Source organism: Pezoporus wallicus, unplaced genomic scaffold (genome assembly GCF_028554395.1).
Source record: "Pezoporus wallicus isolate ANWC-B61680 ecotype Strahan unplaced genomic scaffold, APGP_CSIRO_Pwel_v1 scaffold_2584, whole genome shotgun sequence".
Lineage (NCBI taxonomy): Eukaryota > Metazoa > Chordata > Aves > Psittaciformes > Psittacidae > Pezoporus > Pezoporus wallicus.
Genome location: NW_026642851.1, coordinates 7838528 through 7851459, shown reverse-complemented (window position 1 = coordinate 7851459; position 12932 = coordinate 7838528). Strand labels below are relative to the sequence as shown.

General features: G+C 35.4%; 1 protein-coding gene across 6 annotated transcripts in view; it reads left to right on the top strand.

Moving 5' to 3' along the window:
* The window catches only part of NEBL (nebulette), a 247158-nt gene that overhangs the window by 199044 nt on the left and 35182 nt on the right, over nt 1-12932 (top strand). For 4 of the 6 annotated variants that reach the window (XM_057432779.1, XM_057432777.1, XM_057432782.1 and 1 more), the window contains 7 exons: nt 676-786; nt 2519-2629; nt 3310-3420; nt 3685-3795; nt 4275-4379; nt 7474-7566; nt 12563-12655. The exons of the other annotated variants lie outside the window; for them this stretch is intronic. In XM_057432779.1, the coding sequence (XP_057288762.1) occupies nt 676-786; nt 2519-2629; nt 3310-3420; nt 3685-3795; nt 4275-4379; nt 7474-7566; nt 12563-12655 (735 nt within the window). The remainder of the gene's footprint in view (nt 1-675; nt 787-2518; nt 2630-3309; nt 3421-3684; nt 3796-4274; nt 4380-7473; nt 7567-12562; nt 12656-12932) is intronic. 6 annotated transcript variants of the gene reach the window in all.

Below are 12932 nucleotides of genomic sequence, written 5' to 3'. Positions count from 1 at the left end.
GTTTAATTATTCTTTCAAGATTCAGCGAAATGATGTATTTCTTCATAGTCAAAGATGTAGCATAGTATTTTGTGTGAAGCTTTATGATCAAACTAAGGTATTACATGAAGCAAAGAAAGTGAACCTGGAGTTCTTAAAAATGATTTTTTTTTATTTTTTGTTTATAGTGTCAGCTGTGTTCCAGCTTATTTTGTTGCTTTTGCACTGTAGAGAATTCTGCATCTGTATTACAGTTTATCAAGTAGTGGTTTTAACAGGTCCTAGTGTAGTGTTCAGGCTATCCATCCTGGTTGTGATACCATTAGTGGAACAGAGGTAAAAACTGCATATATTATGCAGCATATATTAGTCTGTAAAAGCAAATGCTATTGCAGTTAAAATGCCCATAGAGAGGCAGCTGAGGTCCCTAAGCAATGTGCTAGCTCTGTATAGAAGAACACTATTTTTCAAGACCGTAACAGGAAAAAATGTGCTGACATTAAAACCTTTTCACTTCTTCAACATTGTACCCTAACATTTCATAATTTTCAATTCTGTTTTAACTCTGGAGAATGTATTTCTGTTAATTCATATTTCATAGAAATTTCAAAGAGACCCTTGAGACATTTAATAAGTGGCATTTCTTTTCAAGATCTTGTGCACAATTGTAAGTGGAGAAATCTCTCTTTTTCTTAGAAAGAGTACAGAAAAGATTTGGAAGAAGGAATGAAAGGAAAAGGAATGACAGTGTTTGAAGATACACCAGATTTGATTAGAGTGAAAAATGCAGCTCAGATACTAAATGAGGTATGTTATGCTAGTCAACTTTATTGATGTCACAGAATGTTCACTCTTTATGTAATACTCGACTGAAAATATTCTTTTTTTTTTTTTTTACATGATCTACAGTAAAATAAGTACGTGTTGATACTAGAACTCCTTCTGTTTTGCTTTAAGAATATAGTAAAGTTGTGGGGGAAAAAAAAAAACAACAAAACTTTCAGATTTTCAGGCAATTAAAAGGTCAATGGAAATATTGGGGTCAATAGAGTATTTAAAACTAGGTTCATTTTTCCATCTATTTATTTGTTAATAAGATAGTATTGTTAATATTTTAAGGGAAAAAGAGTTGACTGTTAGTGGACTTGTAAAGAAAAGTCAGTGAAATAATTTTGAGGTTTTTGGAATCATGTACCTCCTATCAGCAAATAAATTTTGGTAATAACTGCCAGGCATCTTGGGAAGATCTTTTATGCAAACAAACTATTCTACTTGTGAAAAGTAGAGTTGCTCCTGAAGAAATGGATTTTCTTGAGCTATAAGAACCAGAGGGAATGTCATGCATAGGGCCAATTTGATCACTGTAAAGAAATGCAACTCCCAGGATTATCTTTCCCTTGCTGTTTTAGGCAAACAGCTGGGAAGAAATATCTGCCATTCCACCTTTAGCAGAGGGGAAGTGATGGGTGATGTCTTCTCACAGGTTAACTTATACTTGCAAAAAACTGTGGTTTGCAAAGTAGAGAATGGTTTTGCTGTGTTTATTTCCACATCAGAGTGAGATAGCAATGGAAGATTGAAAGTCTTTTTGTTCTTGTTCTTGTAAGTGACCAGACCATTGCATTGAGAAGAAAGATATTTTACTTCTTTCTCTAACTAATTTAAACCTGAAAAATAATTAACAAGAAAAGTAAGAAGAATTTTTTTAGTTATGTGTATGTGTATCTATTTTGGAAAAAAACACCCTTGTTTTCCACAGGCAGAGGTAAACTAGAACAGAAAAAGAGTGATTACTACTATAGTAACAGAAAAAGAACTGCCTGAGAAGCTATTAATTTTTTATTGAAAAAAAATTACAACTATTGTATACAGTATTTCTGTATTACATTTTAATATAGTTTGCTGATGAACAAGAAATATATCTTTGCATGGATAAGATGGAGATGAAATATTCATTTTGTTTCCTGATTATTGGTTATTTATAATTTATGTTGTGAGGAAAAAGCAGCAATCATGGATGAGTACTGCCACTTGCCTAATGGCTGTAGTTCAGGAAAGACCTATTAAATGAATAAATTACAACTTCCTGCTCTGAAAGTTCACTGGAAACAATTCAGTATGGTATTAAATTTCTAACATATAGTCCTTTCATAAGTAAAATATTTTCTTTAAAGTAAAATGTGTTTCAATTAGGCTGACACTAAGTTCCAGCTTATTACACTATGTTCTGCAGAGCTAAACTTCCATTTTACTTTAGAGGATAATTGTAGCAAGCTGTATAGACTGATTTCTCCCTTTTCCCCCCTCCACTAATTAAAAACTCAGTGGTAGAGTTTTGTACGCTCAGTGACTATCTCCTAAAGTTTTCCTCCCGTAGTTTGTTGTGTTTTCCTGACAAAAGATTGCCAAGAGTCTTGAGAGTTATGACTCTCAAGATTTTTGATTGGCTCTAAATCTTAAAATTGTGTCTCTTGTGCAAAAATCTACCTGTAACTCTCTGGCTACTGTGAGTATAATGTATGAAGTTTTGCCTTTACAGAAACAATACAAGAAAGACCTGGAAACAGAAATTAAAGGGAAGGGCATGGATGTTGGTCCAGATACTCCTGAGATAAGACGAGCCAAGAAAGCTTCAGAGATTGCAAGCACGGTCAGTATCATACCTGGTTCAAGCTTTCCATTTGATAGAATGCAACAAATTATTGTCATTGAGAATTCCAAGTGATGACCAATCTAGGCAGTAGCACTACTACAAATTTCACCAAATACCTAACCTGTTCCTGGAACACAGCTGACACTATAAAAAAAAGTTGCATAATCAGCATATGGGAAAAATTAAGATTTCCCAAAACTCTGGCCTGTCATTTTTTTTGCAGGTTGTGCTTGTTTCTCACAAACCATGCTTGGCCTGGGGTGTATTCAGTAGCTGTGGGCCCTACTGCTTTTAGGTCTAAACAGTTGCTTGTTTGGTTAGGACCAAACAAGACACAGAATGGGAGAGATAACAAAGCCTTATGACCCCAGTCCTGCATAGCACAGCTGAGGGAGAAAGTCTCGTTTATGTATGTCTGTGGTTGCAGCTGCAAAAGCTGCAAAGACAGGTAGATGTGAAAGGCTATATCAGATTTGAAGAAGTCTATTAAAATATCTTTTTAACTGGTCAGCAGCCATAGCATAGGTGTCTCATAGATAGATCCTACAGAGCTAGTGCTGTTGAATCAGAAGTTATTTGGTCTTTTAAGAATGATGTTCAGTGGAATTACACAGATTAAAGTTGGAACAATTTAAGAATTTGGCTGTCTGACATATTTACAATGCTGTTCTTTTCAGAAAGAATACAAGAAAGACTTGGAAAATGAAATTAAAGGAAAGGGAATGGGAGTGGGCACGGATACTCCTGATATACAACGAGCCAAAAAAGCTTCTGAAATAGTAAGCCAGGTGAGTACAAAATTAATCTCTTTAAGATTACTTTGGAAGTAAAACATAACGAGATGTTTAAAACCATAAAATCTACTGAACATACTTGGGCTAAAAGGAATAAGCTATGCACAATGGAAACATTAAATTAAAGAAATTGAAGAATTTATTTAAAGTCTGAACAGTGCTCTCAAAATAGCTTTGAAGACATTGAAGACGTACAAATAACTGTAGAATTAGTTACAGTTGTTTTGATTTTTTTTTTTCTTTTTCTTTTTTCTTCAGAAAGAATATAAAAAGGATCTGGAGACTGAAATTATAGGAAAAGGAATGCAAATTGGCCCATATACTCCTGAAATACAACGGGTCAAAAGGGCATCAGAAATAGCAAGCCAGGTAGGCATACTTCAAAGACTGAATGTTTTAATTCTGTGTGACCAATGAGTGCTTGACAGACATTTCTCAAAGTACCTCTTCTCTAGCTCTGTAGAGGCTTTTGTACTTATATTAAATTAATTTACATGTAGTAAAACATCTTACTGCCTGATTCTTGTTTGTATTTAGGCCTGTCATGCCATGTAAATTGTATTTGTTTACGTCTATTTATAGGTCTTTTTGCATTACCTAAATAAGGTTATAGATATACCCTGACAGTGAAGGGAAAAGATATTACACATATGAGAATATATCAGTGTGGGACACAGTGTCAGCTGTCCCACACAAACAATAACAGCATCATGGAGGAGAGGGAGGTTGAAATAAATACTGTACAAGGACGTTGAGGCTCATCAGCTATAAGCATCTTTTGTTGCAGTTTGGTTGTTCTGAAAGCCTCCAAGAAAGCAAGAAATAGACATTTTAAATTTATTTTTCAGAAAATGTACAAAGATGAAGCAGAGAAGATGATGTGTAATTATTCTACTGTCCCAGACACTCCAGAAATGGAGAGGATAAAAAGTACTCAGAAAAACATCAGCTCAGTGAGTAATAGTGCTTCTCTCTTTGCTCGCAACTTTTCAGATATTTTTCAGTTTAAATAGGCTCTCCTGTGCTGCAGCATGAAATAGGGAACTTATGAGTAAAAATCCTTTGAACCATTTGCATAATTTTCCTGGCAAAAGCTGTATCACTCATTTCTTTCAGTAAAAAAAAAAAATGCCCAGTTTTTCTAGGTGTTATTTTGAATTGCTAAACCACTTACACCACCTTGCCAAGCCACAGTTATTTTTAAATGAAGATTTTTTTTCTTTTTCCATCGAGCCCCAGGAAGTGCTTTATTTAAAAGGACAAAAAATTTGTAAGGCTTGTTACTGTGCATGTAAGATTTTTCATCTGTTTCCTATCATATGTACAGAACATAAAATTGGAACAGATCAAGTTTCATAAATATTTATGTCTAATGATTTTATGTTATACTGGATATATTGTTTTAATTTTATGCTAGATTTAAGTTTCAGATTATCCCTAAATATAAATTATGAGCTTGGTTCTCTAAAATTGCCCAGTTTGGGATGCATTCAGTTCCACTTCCTTTTTGGACCCATTAATTCTGCTGCTTGTAATTCTGGCTTTGCTTGTAATATAACAGAGAAGAGGAGTAAATATAGCGTCTGGAACCAAAGGCTGTCCAGTTAGTGTCTGGTTTTTATGGCAGAATAAGTAATGCTCATAAAGCAAATTATTTGAAAGGAACATAAGTTACTTAAATATTTTTGTATTATCTGACACAGATGTTGTTCTTTAGCTTAGAAGTATTCTCAGCTTCTCCAGCTCCGCAGGAGTAGAAGGTCAATTAGTTTCTTTCAGAGGTGTTTACTTGCAGCTATCCTATGTCACTGCAGCTTCACTAGGGAAGTAAGAGCCCGCAGGGAGAGAAGAAAAGTCTTTGAGGTTGCTCTAGGTAGTGGTCTCTGTCATAAAGTCTTCCAGCCTTACCTGCTCCTTTTCTTCCTCCACATGAGAGCAGTTGAAACCTCCATCTTTTTAATAGGAGCTGTTGACAGGCCCACTGGCTCCACTTTTGTTTCTTGTAATCTGTTGCCTCTTGGTTTTGAATGGTGCTCTGCTGTACAATGTGATGGCGATTATTACTGTATCTCATATCACTGGCATCCTAAAATGCTGAAACTCTGTGTAGCAGAGGCGGATCCAAGCTAGCAGATCTACTGATCTGCTTTCCTCCGTGCTCCAGTCTTTGATAGCTTTTGATGAAGTCCTCAGATGAGTCAGCGTGTCTGGCAGTGCAGACTCACTGACACCAGGCATATAATAACCTTCCACTACTTAATTAAGCCTTGACAAGCCTTTGACACATCTGAGCAACTTGCAGCTGTGTAGGTCAGTCTGAGCTTTCAGTGCCAAGGATGACAATTACCCTCATTGTTAGTATACTAAACAATATGAAATAAAGATGTTTTGTCTTTGAGATGATTTGCAATTGCTTTAAGATCACCTTTTTTTTTGAGCTGGATCCTCCAAATGTGGGAAAGCAGTTTATAGCTGTGATTGAATTATCATTTTTTTATCTATGTTTTAATTTTTCAGCATTCTGTGCAATTTAGATTATAAAGGTAAATTACTTCTTACTAAGCTAAGTTATAACTGGGAGCAGCCCCAATATAAAATAATTAATGTCCCTTAATAGGCTTTGGATTTTTGGATTTTGTCTCAAGTGTTTTCCGCCTTAAGGGTCAAAAAAAGTGACTGTCTCTCCAGATAAGATCAGTGCTGCTCTTAGCTCACTAACTCATTAGGCAGATGATTTACAATAGGATATTTACTCTGCAGTCATCTCTTTCATAGAAAAATTCCTGTCTCCAACATTTTCTACCACACCCTCCTTAAGCATATTTTAGTTCAGTCCACTATGTAAATCTTTCTTCCTTGTACTGACATGTTGGTGCAGAAGAATTTTCAAGTTCTTACTGTCTCTATTCTCACATGATAAAACAAAATTCTAAATTGTTAAAGGTTTTCTGAAAATTTAAGAATGAGTTGTGGACATAAATAATCCACTATCCTCTAGAATATTTGGCAGTACTAGTCACTCTAGGTTACAGAGGACTTCAGGGAAGTAGGAGAAATGCATCAAGAATGATGCTTTATTGCTTAAGGTTCATTGATAGGAAAAAAAAAAGGGTAAATAAATCTTGGTTTCAGAAAGGCAGAAGTACTAAATGATAAAGATTTATTTTACGAACTCCAGGATCAGACTTGTTTTTACACTACCAGCCTGGAAATACTTACTGGAGTGGCAACAGCTGTGACACCAAATACTGAAATTCAAATAAAACTTCTTTAGGAGTTTTGCAGCATGAACCGGTTATTTAAATTATAGCCACATTTGGAATTTGTGGAGCAGTTACTTACTGTTTCTTTCAGTAATTTTGAATGATTGATTTTACTGATGCATTTTGTTTCTTATCCTTTACTGAAACAATTGAAATAGAGAGGAGAATGATCTAAACAGCATGTGTATCTTTTCAGAAGTGAACCTTGTTTTTAGATGCAGTCCTCAGCTTTCTGGCTTGAACCCAGAAGTCAAAAATTGCATGACTTGGACTATAGATTTGGCTGTTGTGGTTATTTTGTCATGAATATGTCAGTTTTCTAGTTTGTTAAATTAGGAATAATAGTGTAGGTTCACTTCTCAGAGTGTTTTAAGATCTGAAGATTAAAACAACAATTCAAATCTTGCATGTACATACATGTTCAGTTACATTGAAATGAATGAGATTACGCAAACATAAAGTTGCATTTGTAAAGTATTATAGATTATGATCTAAATTTTTATATTCTTTTCAGACTTAAAGCTATCATTGCAAATACTTACGAATGCTTGGGATCAGTCTAAAAGATGATAATGGATTATCTGGGTTCCAGTTCAAAACAAACATAATGTTATTATCCTTATTGATTATTGGTATCATTTATGAAAAATTAAAGTATTTGCTTTCTTTGAAGATTTATAGTCAGACCAATCTGGGGCATGGAAAATCGCCCAGCCGTTCTGTGAGTACTTGTACTTGCACTGCTAACAGTCTCATAATTACTTTTTCTTTTGGGGAAATGAAGGTATTTTATAAGAAGGAAGTAGGAGCTGGCACAGCTGTAAAAGAGACTCCAGAGATTGAAAGAGTAAAGAAAAATCAACAGAATATTAGTTCGGTAAGTGTTATTAACATTAATTATTCTTCTGTGAGCAAATGGTGGTAAAATAATTTTTCCATAAACTTCTACCTTTTCCTTTACCACTTCATTCAAATATTACTCCACTGTAATATTATGGATATAGAGCTCCAGTTTAGTAGAGTTAGAGCTCCACTCTAGTTTAGTTATTCTGTGTCCAGGGGTGGAGTTTCAAATGAAGAATAATGAAAAATAAGAAAACCCTTTAAATAAATATTTGAGGAAAGGGTTTTGTCTTTCAAGAGTGAGAAGCATGAGATATATTTCCCAATATGTCAGAGTGAACAGCAGTTGTAATTAGCAACTTAGAAATGTATTATATCACAAAAAATTAAAATCTGCCAAGTTCCTTGGGTCTGTGTGTATCACATAGAGGTTGGTACAGTCTGCACTCAGAAGAGGGAAATTGTGTCCAGGCTCGAGCTCTGTGAGAAGGTGCCTCTTTACATGCTGATGACAAGTTGATCTGTGGATCTGATGAGTCTCGTTCTGAATTGATGTTGTTTATCTATGTATGCCCAGTGTCTTTGGCATTTTAACGGGCAACTAAAAATAAAATATCAAAATGAGAGTTTTCTACAAGTGGAACATGCTCTTCTGATAAATATGCGTCAAACTTGGAAAAGTGACTGCCAAGCAAGAGAACACTTGTAGGTGCATTAGTCACTTCTCTGGAATTTTTTTTGTGGAGTTCTCTGGGGGCATTTTTATGTTTGTGACATGACTTTTGCAATTATTAGGTGCTTTTTTAAAAATAAATTTTGAAAGTAACACATAGACGTGACACTAGATTGTGTTTAAATATTGCAATCCGAATTAGGGACTCTGGACACCTAGATTACTAGAATCTCCTTGCTTACTGCATTTCCCAACAAAATAAGGTCAGGTAGGGAATTTCCATAAAACTTGGAAAAAAACTTGCAAGTTTTTTCTGCTCTGTCCATCAATTTTCATCTTGTCATTTTGAGTAACAGTGAAATTTGAAGATTCAGTGCAAGCTATCTTGTGTTCTAAACCCTAAACTAGTGTTTCTGGCTCGAAGCTGTAGGTTTTCTTGATCTGAGGGTGTTTGGTTGTTTTTTTTTTTTTGTTTGTTGTTTTTTTTTGTAGTTGTTTTGCTTTGTTTCTTTTATTTTTTCTTTTTTGTTTGCTTTGCTCCCCCATCCCCACCCCATGCAATTATCTAGTGGTTGTTTCGTTGTTGTTGATTCCCTCCCCTTCTCCCTCCCCCGCCCCAGTTTTCTACTGACATTCTAGAAACAAAACCCTAATCTCCTGCTGCCTATTTGATTTAGGGTTACCGCAGTCATTTATTTTGAGAGTAGTTACACAAACACACACACAGGATTGTTAGGAGTAGTCTTGATCTATTGCTTTTTCTCAATACCCTTCAAAATTAAATGGAAAAATAGTGTACAGTGCTCTTGCTAGTTCAGAAGTCCTAAGTAGTGAAGAGGGGAGAATGAAAAGTGGATCAGTATGCTAGTAAACACACCTGAACAAAAGCATATGAAGAGAAACACAAAATGCATTAGTGGTATGATGTAAGTAGCATTGCCTTTACCTTGCTAGTCTGTGTGTAGAGTTAATATTTTACAAAAGATACTTTATTATATATAGTGTACTTGAATTTTCTTAAGTCTTGTATTATATTTATTAAAAGTGTAGAATGCCAAATTTAAAGGCAATGTGCAAGAAAGTTTTAAATTATATGTCAGTAAGGGGGAAAATATATTGTACAGTAAGAGGGAAATTATATTGTGTAATTTACAGGAGTCCCAAAGGAAGGGTAAATTACGCCAATTTTGACTCCATTAGATTTAAACATTTTACACATAGCTTTGAATTTAGCCAGAAGGACTTTGGACAGCTTTAAAACTATTTGCTGAACTAAATGAAACTGTGGAATAGAAGCACATCTGCAGTGCAAAAACCCCCAGAACACCAAACCAAAATAACACACACTGTACAAACCATTCCATGCAAAAAAGGACATTGCGTCATGTTCCAAAAGTGATGAGATACGTCCAGATGACCTGTGTAGGAGACACAGATCAGAACAGTCTGTTTTTAACTCCTAAAAAACAAGGTGGTGGCAGCCAAGAGGGCTGAGCTCATCTCACCTGTTGTGATGACTGATTTGGAAGAAGCAGTCTTCTAAATAGTTGGAGTCAAGATCTCACAGAACAGTAAAAGCAAACATAAGATCTATGGACTGCGACCGAATCTGAACTGAGAAGCTATGAATACTAAGTTTTTTTTAAATTTGTTTATATCGAGGGACAGGCAGGTCTAGAAACAGCACTAGGAAGAAGGCTTTTGAGGGAAGATTCTAATTGTGGTTTTATATATGTGAAATCCATGAGGAAACCCCTGTGATAGGTCAGTCAACACCACAAAACTGGGGTCTGATTAAGACTCAAGCAATGGACATTTTTAAGCATTTTAAGGACTAGTGTCACTGCCAATTCTTGAGCTTACCTAATAGTCTCTATTGAAAAGCCCCCTTTTTTTCCAGTGGTTTAGTTCTTTTGCCAGTCCTTAACCGTCTGGGCTGAAATTTTCCATCCTGGTTTGTGCTTTGGATTGGTTTGGTTTTATTTATTTATTTATAAATTTCAGCCAAAGCAGCTTCCAAGTGTGAGCTTAGAGAAAAACAAGTTGTTTTGTCTGTGTTAAAAAATTTGGCACTCTCCAGAAGTACCATGTCTGGAGAAGAGAGTTGGAAATTATCTACTCAGTGAGATTTGGTGCAGTGAATTTGGGAAAAAGGGAGGCCAGGAATGAGGAACTGAGAGTGTAGAATGGCTTGGTCGAAGTGGACAGGCCAGATGTGGGGAAAGATGGGCAAAGGTGATGTGCTCCTTGTGCATAGGTGCTTCCTTTCAGAAGAGCTGAAGTAGAATCCAAGGTCGTTTAGACTCACCACTCCTTTGCTGCCAATGTCTGTCTGAGATACTGTTTGTTAAATATTTTCCCTTTTTTAAATTATAGAATAGTTAGGGTTGCAAAGGACCTTAAGGTCATCTTGTTCTAAGCTCCCTGTATCCACAGAGGTAGCAAACTATGATTGTTCTTATGGGTTTGTGCAGTCAGTCTAAACAAACCGCAAGAGACTTAAGATGAAGGCACATGAAGGAATGTACATTTGTAGTTTTTTAAATCATGAGAAATTGCCTCCCCAAGAGGTAACCTTAGAGAGTATTATTAATGTCACTAAGGCAATACTCAAAAGCAAGAATGGGAATTCAAGTCCCTGTGTCTAGACCTAAAGATCCATTGCCAAAGTAGATGATTTTATCATTTACCATAGAAGTGGACCTGCTCTGGTTTTCTGTTTTGCAAACTGCAGTTTAATGGGAATTCCCAATTGAATGCAGGTGCTTTGTAATCCTATGTTTTTTTTTTTAATTATGTAGCCAGATTAGTTGTTACTTGTCTGTGCTCTCTAGTAAAAATAGTACTTTTCCTTGTCACAATTCCCTTTTCCTCATTTCACAGCAAAATTAGTGAATTAATGTGTGTGAGAAACTCAGATGCTTTAGCAAGCAACCACATAGAAGAAGAGCTCCTGAAGAAATCAGTAATTCTGTCATCCAAACAGGACCTTAGAGCAGCTAAAGAAAAAAACCCAAACCAATATGTCATAGTCTGCGTGCAAATTACTCACTAACTAAGGGTCATTGATTATGTGTAATGAATGAAGAAAAACAGCTTTTGATAATAGATAAAAAAGATTATAGAGCACTTTAAGAGGAAAAGAATGAAAAAGTATAAAATATATTAAAAGCTGTAAATAGCACATATTTGTACAAAGGACAAAACTAAGGTTACATTTAAGTTAATTGTGTCATTTTCCAGTTTTTGAGTCCCTGGTTTTACAGCCTTAAAATGTATTCAGCAGAAGTTTTGTGTGCCACATTAATATAAAACCATACAAATCAATTCATTATGCTGTTCCCTTGTTCTTAAAGTACTTTTCCTTCCTTGAGTCTCACTAATGAAAAATGTTTCCAACTATTATGCATCACTGCCCACACAGTTTTGAATGTTTTTGTGAATTTTGTGTTTTACCATTGCAAAGAAAAAGAAAGCATGCTGTAACACTGTAAATGATTGTTAATTTTACTGTGGCATAAAAGATTTGAAGCTCAACGTGCTGAATCCTGGACAGGTATTTAGTAACAGACAGTAAGACAAAGACAATGCACAGATTTGTCCAAGATGAGATTTTTGGATAGCATATGGAAAACAGAAAATACAATGCCCTTCCCTTTATTACCACATTCACCTAACCTTACAATTCTTTTTCATTACATTAAATTCCAGTTTTGGTACATATGGTGTATATTTGAAGAAATTCTAGTTCTGTGCATCTTTCAGATTATGGAGTTCTACCATATCCAAACATACTGCTGTCTAGAAGAGATTGAATGTGGCAAAAGGAGCAGTAAATATCTGACAGCATCTTTGAAGGCATCATCCATCCAAACATCTGCATTTCTCTGATACGCCTATGTGTGCTTTTAGAGAATGTAAATAAGAATTTGAGGTTATTCACCCTTTTAAGAAGTGTCTGGTTTCTGAAATGGACTGGTAGACTCAATAGCAAGAGAACAGCAAGACCAAGACATGGTCAAAGTGATGTATATCTCCAAGTAGTATACCCAGGGTCCCAATTATCATGAAGATAACCACAGTCCCATGTGATGTATATAACCTCTGTAAGAGTTTTAGGATAGTAGGCATGTTATATACACTCTCTGCTTTATTATATCAAACCAGGTGCATTGGAGACCCTAGCAGCCTGTTTCAGAAATGAAATATAACCATTCATTTTCAGGTCAATATTGTTCATAGCTGTGGTCCATCTGTGCAGTGTGTGTAAGGGAGAGATTACAAAATGTTTGTTGTGTGTTAATGCTTATCTTTATCTTCTTTAAATTGCTAATAATCTGTAATATTTACTGCGCAGATTAAATACAAGGAAGAACTTCATCGTGCGACAACTATTTCTGATCCACCTGAACTGAGGAGAGTTAAAGAAAACCAGAAGAATATTAGCAATGTGTGCCCCATTTTCATTGCTTACACACTTCTCTCTGCTGTATTAAATTTGTTTGTGCCTCTGTGAATCTGTCTGTGGTGTTTGGCCACAAAGACTAATTTAATCAGTTAAAATGGTAATTCTTTAGCCTTGCACTTTGATTAACATCAATGAGAGTGAAGTATTTCTGCTGAAAGTATCACTTGTCTGTCTGGAATAGAACTGTTAGAGGGTGAGTACTAAGTATCGTGTGAAAAGATGTAGATATTTATTAAGGACTGGTATTTTCCATCCAAAA